The following is a 13599-nucleotide window of genomic DNA, read 5'->3' as shown; positions in this document are numbered from 1 at the left end:
ACAAGGCACGGGCGGGTCCTGGGGGCATCCCCCAGCACGAGCAGGGACACTCCTCCACCAGCCAACACCAGCACTTGCAACAAAAACCCAGGTCCTCACAATAAAACTGGGGTCCAAGACGGGCCAGCCTTGCCTAGGCAACACTGAGCCACTGGGCAGATGCACAGGACCAAAGAGCTTAGGACAAGCTTGCACTGGGAGCACTGCATCGCTCATGGAAAACACCCAGGTTAAAAGCCCCCACAAAAATGCAAATATCCTGATGGGTGTTACCTCAGATTGTTTCACCTGCCTGTCACCTTGCTGTGCTCACACACACTGTGCCTAGCGGGCAGAGGGGCAGCAGCTCATTCAGGTCAGGAGCTGTCTGCTGCACTGGGTCGTCAAGGGCAAAGCAAAAGATATCCCAGCTCACTTAACTGCTGGATGCAACTGGAAACCTGACAGGGAATGACACAAAGATGTCGAGGATGATAAGGGCACCCAGGTCTCCCTTCGCTCACTGCCACCCTGAGCAAGGTCCCTCTGATCTCTGCCTGTGCCTCCAGAGCGATGCAAAGGCCAGCAGCACAGTGCAAGAGGCAACAGCACCATTCCCTGCCCCTTCCCTGCCCTGTCCGTGACTGCAGCTGCTACAGGAGAACAAAACCCCTCAATCAAAGACCCTTCAAGTGTTTTCCCTCAAGAAATGAGGCTCACAATGCATCAGGAGAAAAATAACAACCAGTGCTGGAACAACTGCTCTGAATGGAGACATTGACTCTAATGGCTCAATTATGCCTTTATTGGGGAGGGCGGCAGGGACGCAAGCTGTGCACAGCATTTCTGACAACGTACGAACAACGCGCTGACTGTCTGCACACCTGGGCTCCAATGCCCAGGCGCAGGGGCAGGACAGCTGTGGTTGCACCTCACCCTTCCCAGAGCACTGGGGCAAGGCCGGGCTGCTCCCAGGTTTGCTCTGCCCCAGCTCCCCAGACCCAGGGCAGGGCAGTCACCAGTCCCCCAACTCCTGGGGACTTTGGGAGGGCCACAAGGAGCTCAGGTGCCGCCATACAGGGCTGCCAGGTATCCGGGAGCCATGGCAGCACTAGGCAGAGATGCCAAGATGAGAAGTCAGTGGTGTTTTTGTGTTTACCCACCAGCTGCAGACAGACCTGCCATGCAGCACCATCGCTGGGCACCCCAGATGCCCACTCCAGCCCCGTGGTGGCAGGCGCCTGCATGGCACTGCCTGGCGTGCTCCCTGCGGTATCCGAGCTCCGTGCTGGCCCCGACTGCAACTGGGGCTTTGTGCCTGCTCAGCACATCGGCATAAGCGATTCCAGCTCCCGGTTGCAGCCGCACAGCTGAGATCAGGAGGAGTGGGGAGGAAGCAGCTGCTATTTTTAACCTGCTTGATCAGCATCCTGCCACATCAACATACCTCGGCTCTGCTATGTGTGCGTGGCTCTGCGGGCCTCACCTCTGCGCGAGCCAGCACACCTCACACAGCAGTTACCAGAGTCCCCAGCCCACACCAGTGGCACTTCCAGCAACCCCAGCAGCTGGGACTTACATTCTCAAAGGATCTCTTCCACAACCTTTATTCCCACAGCTGACCACCACCGAGCCTGCTGGCAGGGCTGTGCCTCTGCCCTGACTCCCAGAGTTTAGGGCAGCTGATGATGACCTGGTCTGCCATGGTGTTTACCATTAAACTCTGCTGCTTACTGACTTTCCAGGCACAGGATCTTGCCAGCACTTTGGGGAGGAGTTGTTAGGGGTCTAGCAGAGCCCTGCAGAGTCTTGTTCACACAAGTGACCCACCACAAGAACCCTGCCCAGGAGCAAGGCTATACTGGGTCAAACCCAAAACACATTCAGCCCAGTGTCCCATCTCCAGCAAACAGGAGATGCACACAAGCAGGGCAACCACTAACGTGTTTGCACTTAAGATCTCCCACCCTCTAACAACGCCCAGCTCAGGGGTCTCCTGAGGCAGAAGCGGTCCCTCTTGCCTTTAGTAAACCTTGACATCTTTCATGACCTTGTCCAGGCTCCTCTTGCAGATGCTGGAAGGTCACAAGGGTCAACTAACCCCTGGGAAAGTTTCCCAAGTGTGCTCCCCTTCACACAACTGCTGCTCCCCCAGACCTTCAGCAGTTTCCCTGCCAGAGCTCCCTGCGCCTCTGCCCACGTGGCCCAAGGCAGAGCCCTGCCACAACACGCAGCCCCACGCACATGCCAATGGCTGCAGGACAGCACAAACCGCTTTGCATCACCTGCCAGCTTCCTCGTGGCTGCAGCACAAGTGCAGCAAGGTTGCTCTGACCCAGAGAGATCACTCCAACTGCTCAATGAGCCCCTGATGAGACACAGTGGTCTACAAAGACTGGACATCACTGCAGGAGCTGGCTGAGGAGCAAGCAAGGCCAAGGGCAGGCACAAAAGTGAGGTAGGCACAGAGGGGACGGGGCAGAATGGTCATGGGGAACCCTGTTGTGTTACCCCTGGGGCCTCCACCACCACTTCACTGAGTCCCACAGTCCCATTTGGAAACCTGAGGATGGGGCTGTCCTCTGCTGGCACGCCGAGACTCACCATGCGAGCGCCCACCGTGTGTCCCAGGGCTGCAGGCTTGAGGGAAGGACTGGTGGCTGGGTTTTGACCTGATGCAGCTGGTCCCCAGAGCAGACAGACCCCTACAGCAACAGGGACGTGGGCAACACTGGGCTTTAAGCACAGACCACCCCACATTGCTGTTGATGCCTGCTGGGAGCAACCTGGCTTTCCCCAGCATCAGAGAGGGAACAGCTCCCGAAACGGTCCTTGACAGAGACGGGGAGGGGGAGATGCTGAGCCCCATCCCCTGCAGACAGGTGCGACCCCACGGATGCCATCATCACTGACTCACTCTCACAGCCCATCTGCAGGGGGTCAGAGTCACATCATTACCTGCTCCCGGTCCTCTCAGTAATCCCTAGATTACAGAGTCCCCAGGCGCATCTATTCTCTCATTAATTGGTGGATTTAAGTAACCCCAAGTCGGCTTTTACACAGTGCACTACGAACAGCTGGGTTACACTGCTCTCCTCCCAGTGATCTCCGGATTAGACAGCAGGCATGTCTGTGGGTCCTTCCGACCCGGCTGGAGCTCAGGCTCAGGGAGAGGAAGGGATCTCTAAACATAGTATATCTATATAAATAAAAAGTGTAAAGGATGGGACTGTGTTTTGTAATCAAAGTACTTAAGTGATGAAACAATAACTTCAAGGAAGTTCCCAGATTAATTAAATCCCAATCCAGATGATCCCCAAACAGCAACTCACATCATTCACAACAACAAAATACACAAGAGCTCTCACCCTGAACCCAGCACTGGGAGAAAACACCTCACTTTGTGCTTTTCTGGGGACTACACATAGATTAAAAAAAAAAAAAAAAAAAGTCACTGTAGCTGCCACAGAGAGCTCTTAGCAAACTGACCCAGAAAATGAAAAAGCTTTTAGGGACCCAGTACTGCACAACCAAGGCTGTAGGTTAGGTGCAGCCCCTGGCTTTTTCTGAAACTCTGCCTGCGTAAGGACAAGTCAGGAATGTGCTCCCTGCAGAAAGCCTGGAAGTGTCACCAAAATCGGGAATAAGAAAACTCCTTAACAGCAGCATAGCGTGGAGAAGCAGGCACTCCTTTATTGCAGTGCAATATTTATATACACATTAGGTGCAACAATCCCCTGTGCATCCAGCACTGCAATAAAGGAGTGCCTGATTCTCCACACTGCGCTGGGGTTATTCCCAGTTTCGGTGACAGAAGGGCTGTGGTGCTCTTCAGCCCAGACAAGCAGAGGGAGAGAAGGATGGGAAGGCCCCTGGGGAACAGGTGTGCACCCAGCTACCCAGGGTAAGGTTTTAATTGTACAGATTGCTTCTCTCTCCCCAAAACAGAACAGAAGAGCCTGAACTTGTCCTCTGCTGGACATGGAGGCTGCTTACGCATCCCACAGCTCTGGGGTACCCAAAGGCCCTGCTGAGGTGCCGGTGGGCACACTCACGAGGCCACATTCTTGGTGTCAGGGCGGTGGAGGGGGACCGGCATCGGGCTCCTTCCCATGGCACAGCAGCAAGGCAGGGATAAAGGAAGTATGGGAATGACTGAGAGAGGTAAGTGGGATACAGCTGGAAGTAACAAGATTAATCTAGGAAAAGGAAATGAAGGCTTAAGGACAGATTTCTCAACAGCGAAATTATTCAGTTTGGGAAACACTCCTCAAGGAGATCAAAAACTCACTGGGGCATCAACCAGTGCCCAGGAAAAGGGGTGTGGGGTACAGCTGAGTGGCCACAGGGTGCCATGGCCTTCCTGCTCTGGGGCTTGGCGAGTCCTCAGGTCCGTGCAGCCCCAGTCTGCTATGCCCCATGCCTGCCAGGCAGACGTTGCCTTGGCAGAGCCATTGGGAGACAGGGATGTCCCTCTGCAGGGGGCCGGGATGGCCCCAGGACACGGCTGGCTCCACAGCGGGCTCACACCATGGCTGCGGCATAAGGGTCCTACCAAGGGTCCTCCTCCAACAGCACAACCACCTGGCCATGAGCCACCTCCCCAGGCAGCCCCAGGTGAGGCCACCGCTCCTCCTCCAGGTGTGCTGCTGGGAACTGCAGGTCCCAGGGGAGCACCCACATCACCTACAGCCATCACTGGGCCTGGGGGCATTTGCACATGTACCCCCCGAATGCACACCCTGAAACCTCACACACTCCACCCAGAGACTCTTCCCGGTGCTTGCCACGGGGCAGGGGTGGGAGGGAACCCCCCCAGAGCGGCCCCATGACGCCTGGGGCACAGGGCATCCATCACACCCCATAAGATTTCCATGCCTGCTGTACCGAACCAGTGGGAAGGGACACGTTTCCATGCCAAAGGGTCACCCAGCCATGTCTATGGCAGGTCCAAACCCTCCACACCAGAGCCCAGGACATCCTGCAGCATCAGGAGAGGGCCGGAACAGAGCTGGAGAGGAGAAGCCCCCTGACCCGGGCACCCGAGGGGAGACATACAGAGGGGCTGCACTCCCAGCCGCACTCGTGTGTGGCGTAGGGGCAGTGCCAGGCTGGCCATGGCCGCAGGCCAGCCCTGCTCTCACACCCCCCTGTTCCCGGAGAGACCCACCTCCCCCCGGCTAACACGGTGCTCAGCACCCCTCCTCCATCGAAGACCCTGGCCTGCAACAGGGTGTCTACGGACATGAACACCCTCGTTGGTTAGGTGTTGTCCCACTGGGCTGAGCATGGTGGCCACTGCTCCTGTCCCACCCAAACCGGCTGAGCACACGGGCTTGGCTGTGACTGTCGCCCTCATCAGGGCAGGGAACGCCGAAAGGGGCGTTCATGCCATTCCTCCTCCAACTGTAAGCCAGCAAGAGGACTCAGCAACTTGCCAGGCGGACAGCAATGCTACACAAAAAAGGTGACACACAGCTTGAAGACTTCAGGAGATGGGCGTTTTGGGTCAAACTACTGGAAATGGGCCAGCTTTGGGGGGAGGGGGGCCCTTCAACATCTTTAGCAAGCCTGTCTAAAAGTGGAAGATACTCAAACGGTTTGTTTGTATTCAAATAGTCTCAATTTGTCCTACTTTTGGCTGGGCGCTCAGCAGAATTGTGAATGAAGACTGATTTATGCAGCAGAACAAACCAAGCATATTTTCTGAACATTTTTCATGCGAGACCTGCCATTCCAGGGCAGTACTGCGAGGTCTGGGTCGGCAAACAACCTGGCTGGCATCACCCTGGCACCAGCGCACCGTGCTGGGGCGAACCCTGCCACATCAGCTCCGGGGATGTGCACTGCATCTCAGCAACTTAATATTCCTTGGCAACTAAAGTGGAATTAGCACAATGGCTTCGTTTCCTTCATTAGCAGTACTTCTGAGCACCACACAAGAACAAGGCATTCAAGTGTGTGCTTTTGAAATACCATCCTCACCCTACATTTGCATAAAAATACCAGACCTATTAAAGTGACAACAACACTTCACTAAACCGAATTACATAACCTGGTTTGTTCCCTCAGTTGACACACCAGAGACACCTTCGTTTCCAAAGCAAGCCTTCACCTTCTGAACACAATTTGGAAGGTTTGTGGGTTTTTTAAACAGAAGACAGGTTACTAGCCACATCATTTTAGGCATATGCTGCTTTCACATGTCGAAAAATTGAAACTGAATTACCTTCCTTGATTTTTTTTTCCACACTAGCATGATCTACCGTTTTGAAGCGCATTCAGCCCTCTTCTAGCAGAACAACCACACGAGGAATCAGAATTCCTAAACAGCACGAGGTGCAGAGAAACTCCCAGCTGATGCGCAGCCATTAAGCACCATCAGGGACCTCCTCCAGGACCACCCCAGCTCCATGAACCTGCTGCACACACACTCCTGGCTATTTCATTCCTATGGAGAGGTTTGCTATAGTTCCCCAGTATGATGCACAAGGCTCTCCTGAAAACACCAGCATACAACTTGGGGAAATTCACCATGGATTACTAGACAGGCTGGATTTTATCACTAAGACCTTGGGTTGGAAAATCCCCAGACCTCCCAGTGTCACGGGATGAAATCACTGCAGGCTCACCCCAGCCCTCCATCCTACCCGAGCAGGAAAACAGAGTTCTCAGCAGGTCACAACAGGGCAGCTGCAGTCCCATTTTTGATTTGCTGGCTGCTCCAGCTGCCTTTTATAACACAGCAACGGCAAATTCACCCTTCCCCAGACCACAGCACAAGGTGATGTGAGCTGGATGGCTGGGAAGTGCGGGAGCTTAGCCCCATCCTGGCCACACCACCTTCCTGGAAGCACCGGCTCGCTCCATCCCTCCCAGCAGGCATGTCCCTCCACCCCTGTGCAGCAAACGGGCTGTGGGGAGGCCAGCATGACCTCGGTGTAGCCACCTGCCACCCAGCCCACAGCACAGGGCACCACACGGGCTGCCCCGAGCATCCCCTCCCCTGCTCTGCAGGCTGCCAGCACCCAGGCACTTCGGTTCAGCTCCACACAAGCTGCGTGAAATTGCGTATGATCATTTTCTGTGGCTCGCCAAGGTACCCAAAGCTTTCCATTACTGTATTAAGCCAAAGATTTTCCCACTAGATGAACCCTCCCTTAGCCATGTGCTGTGGTCATAAAATTCCCAAAGGCTGGTCCTATGTCGGCTTCCTCTAGAGCCTTAGCAGAATAAAACAGTAGAGTAAAGCCTCTTCAGCTCCTAATTAAGCTATTAATAAGCCCGTTCCAGTGTGAGGTCTGGTTTTTGAATTTTCACGTGAGGGGTCAGTGCTGCTGGGAGGGATGGGGATGGCGGGGGGGTTGGTTTTGCTTTACAGCAGCTGCATTTCCCTCCCAAAGCGAGGGAGCAGAAGGTGCCGTGAGGGAGCCGGTGTGAAGCCAATGCTCCCCGGCTGTGGGGAAGGGCAGCAGCGGAGCCGCAGCTCCGGCCCGGTCCCTCCCTCGCCCCCCCGGCGGGGGCCGCCTCCCGTCTCCCGGCGGCGGCGCAATGTACGGGCCGCGGCGCATCGCCCCAGCCGGGCCGGGCCCGGCCCCCGCGGCCCCTCCGCTCCCGGCGCTATGGGAAGCCGCGCTCAGAGCCACCCATACGCTCGGCCGCGGCGATGACATTATCCGTGTCTAACAGTTTTGGCATCTCTTCGCCTCTGCAACACGCAAGTCAGAATACGTATTCCTTCCTGCAGAGGCTTGTAGGAAAATAGCCCCGAGACAACTATTTAATTTCTGTAACAAGAATTGCACTAGCATCCGCCGTGTTTCCTAACCTGACGAACCCAGCTCCGGTGACAGGCTGCCTGCGGAACCCGCTAACGCAGTCATAACCCCGTGAAGCGTATTTTGAAACCCCGGCCGCCCACATCCCTCCGGCTCCGTGAGCCTGACAGCCCCCGGCAGCGCTCAGCCCTGCCCGGGGGGCTCCGCTCCGGCGGGGAAGGGGCTGGCGGAGGGGCCCGGGCTCCCCCCGCTCCCGCCGGCCGCCCCAGGCGTGGGAGCAGCCCCGCGCCGGGGCGAAGGCGCGGGGGCTGCCCGGGCGGGGAAGGCGGGGCTCGGCCCCGACCCGCTCGGTTGCCCAGGGAGAGGCGCGGGGCTCCGGGGCGGTTCCCGATACCCCGTCTCGGCAGCGGCCGCGGCCCCTGCAGCGCACCGGGGGTCCATCCCGGCTGGCTCCGGCGTGCAGGGGCTCGGAGCCCCGCGAGCCCGGCTCGGGGGAGCGCAGCCCGGCGGGAAGGCGGTGGGAGCCCGGCGGGTCCGGCGCTGCTGAGTCACCGGGGCCGGTGAGCCGCACGGCGCAGCCCGCACGGACCCGCCGGCACCGCCGCTGGTACCCGCCGCCGCGGGGCTGCCCGGCACGGCCCAGCGCGGTGCCCCGGTCCCTGGCTCCAGCGGCGGCCCCGGGGGTCGCGGGGAGCGGCGGGGGCGGCGGCCGGGGGCCGCGGGGTGGCCCCACCTGCTGCGGGCGGGCAGGGGCCGCCCCGCCTGCGGGACGCGCTCACCTTCAGTGGCATAGCTGTGGTCTCGCAGGAAACTGCTGCTGATCTTGCGGGTCTCAACGTCCTCCTCCATTGACGGCGGGCTGGCGGGCGCGGGGCTTCAGCAGCCGCAGCCGCGGATCCATCATCCCCCCCGCGCCCTGCTCCGCGGCGGCCGGCCGCGAAATGCGGCGGCGGTGGGGGGGGGGGGGGGGGGGGGGGGGGGGCGCAGGGGCGGTGGAGCCCGCTGGCTCCTCCCATACGGCACGGCACGGCACGGCTGGGCTGGGCTCGGCACGGCACTGACCGGCGAGGCGAGGCTTGGCGCGGCGCTCGTCCTGTCGGGCACGGCGCGTCCCGGGCGGGCGGAGCGCGGCGCTGCCCATGCCCCGGGATGCTCTTGTCCGGGGGACGCTCCTGTCCCGGGGGGACGCTCCTTCCCGAAGGAGTGCTGCTCCCTGACTTGCCCGCCCCAAACAACACAGCCAGGGTCCAACACGAGGCCCTTTTTTGGCAGAGAAGGACCTACAGCAGGTAGATGCCGGGGGTCCCGGGACAGGGGTGCCGTGGGGGCAGCCGTGCCAGCGGTGGTAAGGAGGCGGGTGCCCACGGGTGCCTTGCCCAGGCTCGGCTCGACCCGCCCCGGCTACGGGAGGGGGCAGGGATGCTCGGTCGTTTGTGGCTGTGAAGGTCAGTGCAGGTGCGGGGGTCGGTGGCAGCGGGGGAAGAGCCACGAGCACAGGGGCTGCGGGAGAAGGGAGCGCTCCTGAGAGCACACCTCTGAAAGGGCTGGCTGGATTCTGGACATGTCACCTGGCACACGCTGCCGGCAACAATTGCTCCCTGTGAGCGTTTTCTGTCTTGATACAGGTCAGGAAGAAATACGCCTCTGCACTAACTGAGCCACTGGCAGGCACAGGGAAGAAATTCGTGGGGGGCAGGTTCCTCCAACTCCACAGCACAGCTCTGCCATGGCACAGGAGCGTTCTTGATAGCCCAGCGGCACGTCAGTGGGGAGCATTATTGTTACTGGGAGCGGAGGGAAAATAAGGAATGCAGAGGGAACGGACAAAGATGCTGGGTAACATTGCAAATACAGTGGTGCACTGCAGCTCAATTTCCCCTCCAAACTGTAGTATCATAATTAGTATCTCATTGAGAAGGTGCAAGATTTTACAGCCTACATTATTGTTCTGCTGAGATCGCACTGCCTCCTTGGGAGCAGCTTTTGTCAGGGGACATATGGTAGATAGCATCTCTGAGCAAGAAGGCTCAAGGACTCCAGTCCATCCGCTATGCACATCTTGTGGATTGGGCACTCCACGCCACCACTGCACTGCTGCATGCCTTTTGGAGGAGCATATGGATCCCCTCAGATGAGAGGGAAGGCTCCTTCTGGCCCGTGTCGTGACCTTGTGAGAAAGGTGGATCCCCAGGCTCTCCGCTGCCTGCCTCCCCAGGACACTTTCTGACATGCTGTCACATGGAGGTTGATATAAGGCATTGTAGAAGTGTACCTTGGAGAACTCTGGCACTTACTCATATGCATATATAACTTCAAGGATTTGTCAGTCAGCAACATCACATCACAGGCCACTCATTAATACAGGGATTACTGATGTGACAAGCCAGAAGCATTCATCAGACAGGCATGAGCCTGAAGTCTCCATTCCCAAAGCCCTCACTGAATTATTCTGGAATGTGAGTTCCTTGCAATAATCACCAGCCACATGCCTGAGTTAAGCAAACACACTGTATTTGTGGCTGACACTGCTCTCAGTTGCAGTGTGCAAGATCCACAAGTTAGTCTGAATTTACCCACTGTGGCAAGGCACAGGAGCTGGCCATGGCTTCACGGCAAAGCACAAAGATGCAGTTACCAAAGCTCTCTTGCAGGCCAGAGTCACCACAGTAACGTTATGCTTTAAAAACATTTGCATTGCCGGTAGCTCCTTGTAGACACTACAGTGCAGGGGAGCGGACCCGAACATGGCACAGCAAGACTCAGAACTGCTGCTGGCTGTGGACAAGCCAACTGACACCTCCATGCTTGTAGCCTCCTGACACCAAAGGGAAGGGAAGGGTGCAGACCTCACACAGGGAAAGAGAGAAAAAAGAAGAAAGGAAAAGGTTAAAACCAACCCAAAACACTACACCCAGGAATGAGATTGCTTCGGTCTACAATGTGCATTTGCCTGCAGGTGTGCACTTGCATACGTCACGTAAGGCACGGGAGCAATCTATCTTGAACAATCCCAACTCCAGAAAAGTAAAATAAAGACAGAGTTGTAATAAGCAAATGTTACCGTATTGCATCCTGCCTTCAGATCTCAGACGGCAAACCTCAGCCAAAAAGGCAATGCCCGGCTGAGTAACAAGCCTCTGCAATGTTTGTGAATATTATTTAAGAAACATAAAGACAAATCAGCAGCCTCCTTCCCTTTCTTTTCAGCAGGCTCCATCTTCAGTGTATTTCCATTTTAACGGGTGCCAAGTCCTTTTGCCTCTATTAACTAGAAAAATTATTATTCTCATTGTGCATGAATTATAATTATGTATTCATAAGTCCTGCAGAGTTTTTCAATACACCGTATCATTTAAATACATCCACAAGCCACCTGTTTGTTATGCAATGTGCATAGGAGCTGCATCATGAAATCCATTTATTCTCAGCTTTTTAAAATCCAGGAACAAGCCTTTACAGTAACTAAAAGCATTAGCTGTCCTAAGCAGGAATCCATTTGCAGATTAAATTCGCCAAAGGTCAGCTTGTAGCTGTCACTGTTTTCCAAACCCCCAGGTGTCTACCGTGTTATATACTTTTGACATCTCTTGAAGAGCCAGGACACTTTCCACGCTGCTGATTTTTGCTTCAATTAGAATAGGTTTAAGAGCCCCTGTGCACAGGTTTCTGTGGGACCTAAGCAGTGTGTTAAGAATAATTGAATCAAACCTCCGATTTTATGCTCAGCACAAAACTTCCTTCACCTCATTTATTTTACCTTCATGTCCCTGAGCATTAAATATGTTTTCCTATTTACTGGTCTGGGTTAGAACACTAGCTTCATTTTTTTAGCTGTTAAATACAGAATCATAGAATCGTTTAGGTTGGAAAAGGGCTTTAAGATCACCAAGTCCAACCATTAACACAGCACTGCCAAGCCCACCACTAAACCATGTCCCTAAGCACCACATCTACACATCTTTTAAATACCCCCAGGGATGGCAAACATTGTTAGATAACAACATTTCTTTTAAACTTCTAAGAATAATTTCTATTGATTAACCAATAACCTAAGGCCATGGGCACATGCTGCTAGCCCCGTACTGCCCCTTCATACCGGTGGAACATCATCCTGCTCCAAGGGCAGGATGAGGAACCGTTCCCTGGGAGCAGAATGGTTCCCACACTGCAGCATCTTCAACTGCTGCTGCCACGTGGAGGAAGATGCCTCTTCGGAGACTTGAGTCACTGAGCAGCTTCTCTGCATGCCATGATCTGTGTTTTATAGGAACGGACTTCGCAGTGCTGCAGATGCTCCCCAAGAAACCCGGCACATGGTGGGAGCAGGGTGCTGGGGGGAGGCAATAACTATGCCTAGAGGAGATTGCAATGGGGAGAAATATTTAATTGCATGTGTTTGAAAGAGAAATACCATCTTTCTCAACAGTGCACTTTAATGCCTATGTAAATTGATTAGAATTCCTGATAGCTGTTGTGCCAATCATTACTTTGTAAAGTGAAGCAATCCCTTAGACCTTGTTGGCTTTGGAAAGGCCACTGTCACTCTGAAAACACAGCTTACTCCACATTGCTGTTTTCTTGTGTGGGAAAGAAGTTTTCTCCCGAGGAATGCTTGTAGACTTAACGAACTAAGGACAGGAGGCAATCGGTGGCTACCACTATCTGCACTAACCAGGTTTCTGTAACTTCAGTGTGTGAGAGCACGCCTTAACCAAAAGCCCATCTCTGTGCGGGACAGGAAACCAGTGTGAGTGTGACACCATTCTGTGGCTGGCACCTCAGTCAGCACCTAATTTTTGATCTCAGTGAAGGTCATGTCATAAAATTACTATTCCTAGAGGGAGAGCACTTAAAGCTCTTGCACGATTACTCTTATCATGTCCAGTTCCCCATACATTTACAAACATGCTCCAAGTCCTTTGGCTTGCAGATTCCAGTAGACACAGCACTTCAAATCTGGGAAGCTAATTAAGCAGCAAAAATGGGGTAATTGCACTCCTATTATCCCACATGTAACTGGTGTCAGCCCATCAGGTTGGTGGCTGGCTGGCTGATATTTAAGGGGGGAGCCCAGAGGGAAAGGGCCTGCCCCAGGGCAGAGACCCCTGTGCTGCAGGTGCTGAAAGAGCCACATTACAGGAACCCAGAGCTCCTCATCATCCCCAGCGCTGAACACATCCAGTGCCACAGCCAAGATGTCCCTGGGTTGGCCACATCTGGTGGGAAGCCCTGGCCACTGCTGCAGGGAGCAGCACCTCTAAGCAACCACAGCAGACACTCAGGTGTCCAGCTCCTGCTGAAACCAGAGGTCTGGGTGCTGGTGGCTCCCACCTCTATGCCAGAGCTGAGCCACAAGCCAGGCTTCCTGCCAGAGATGCAAACGTGGGACTGCCTGGGGTGTTCAGTGCAGGACTGGCAGCATTCATTGCCTGGCAGTGTGCTGGGAAGAAGTGGTTGCATGTGGTTCTGCCTTCAGGCACAGCCCCGAACCCACAGGCATCACTGAGCCCTCAGTCCCTGCACTCGCCCAGCTGCAGGGCTCAGGCAGCACGTGCCCCCTGCATGACAACACGCTGTTTCCAGCCATGCAAGGGGAACAGAACCTGGCAGGGCAAGTCCTTGTCTCAGGCACCAGTGGGAAAAGATAAGCGAATCAGGAATTACAGCCTTTCTCTGGAAATGCATTGCCAACAGTAACTGGGTGATTACACCAGTCACCCTTCAGCCAAGCACCCTGCATGGAGTCTGGAGAAACAGCCTCCTTCAGCAGCCTTTGGGGGCTTCGTCACTTACTCAGTGCCTCTGACCCTGCTCCCAAGCATACCTCAGAGACCCCTGCTTG

The 13599-nt window shown here is 55.5% G+C and overlaps 1 protein-coding gene across 1 annotated transcript in view; it reads right to left on the bottom strand.

Annotated features, from left to right (window-relative positions):
- PPP2R2B (protein phosphatase 2 regulatory subunit Bbeta) overlaps positions 1-8715 on the bottom strand; it is a 67830-nt gene extending 59115 nt beyond the window's left edge. Inside the window, 1 exon segment of the mRNA XM_055812982.1 lies at positions 8537-8715. Coding sequence (XP_055668957.1) covers positions 8537-8606 — 70 coding nt within the window. The 5' untranslated portion in view covers positions 8607-8715.
- Between the last annotated feature and the right edge of the window lie 4884 nt (positions 8716-13599).

Source organism: Falco peregrinus, chromosome 8, assembly GCF_023634155.1.
Source record: "Falco peregrinus isolate bFalPer1 chromosome 8, bFalPer1.pri, whole genome shotgun sequence".
NCBI lineage: Eukaryota > Metazoa > Chordata > Aves > Falconiformes > Falconidae > Falco > Falco peregrinus.
This window is presented reverse-complemented; position numbering and strand designations above follow the sequence as displayed.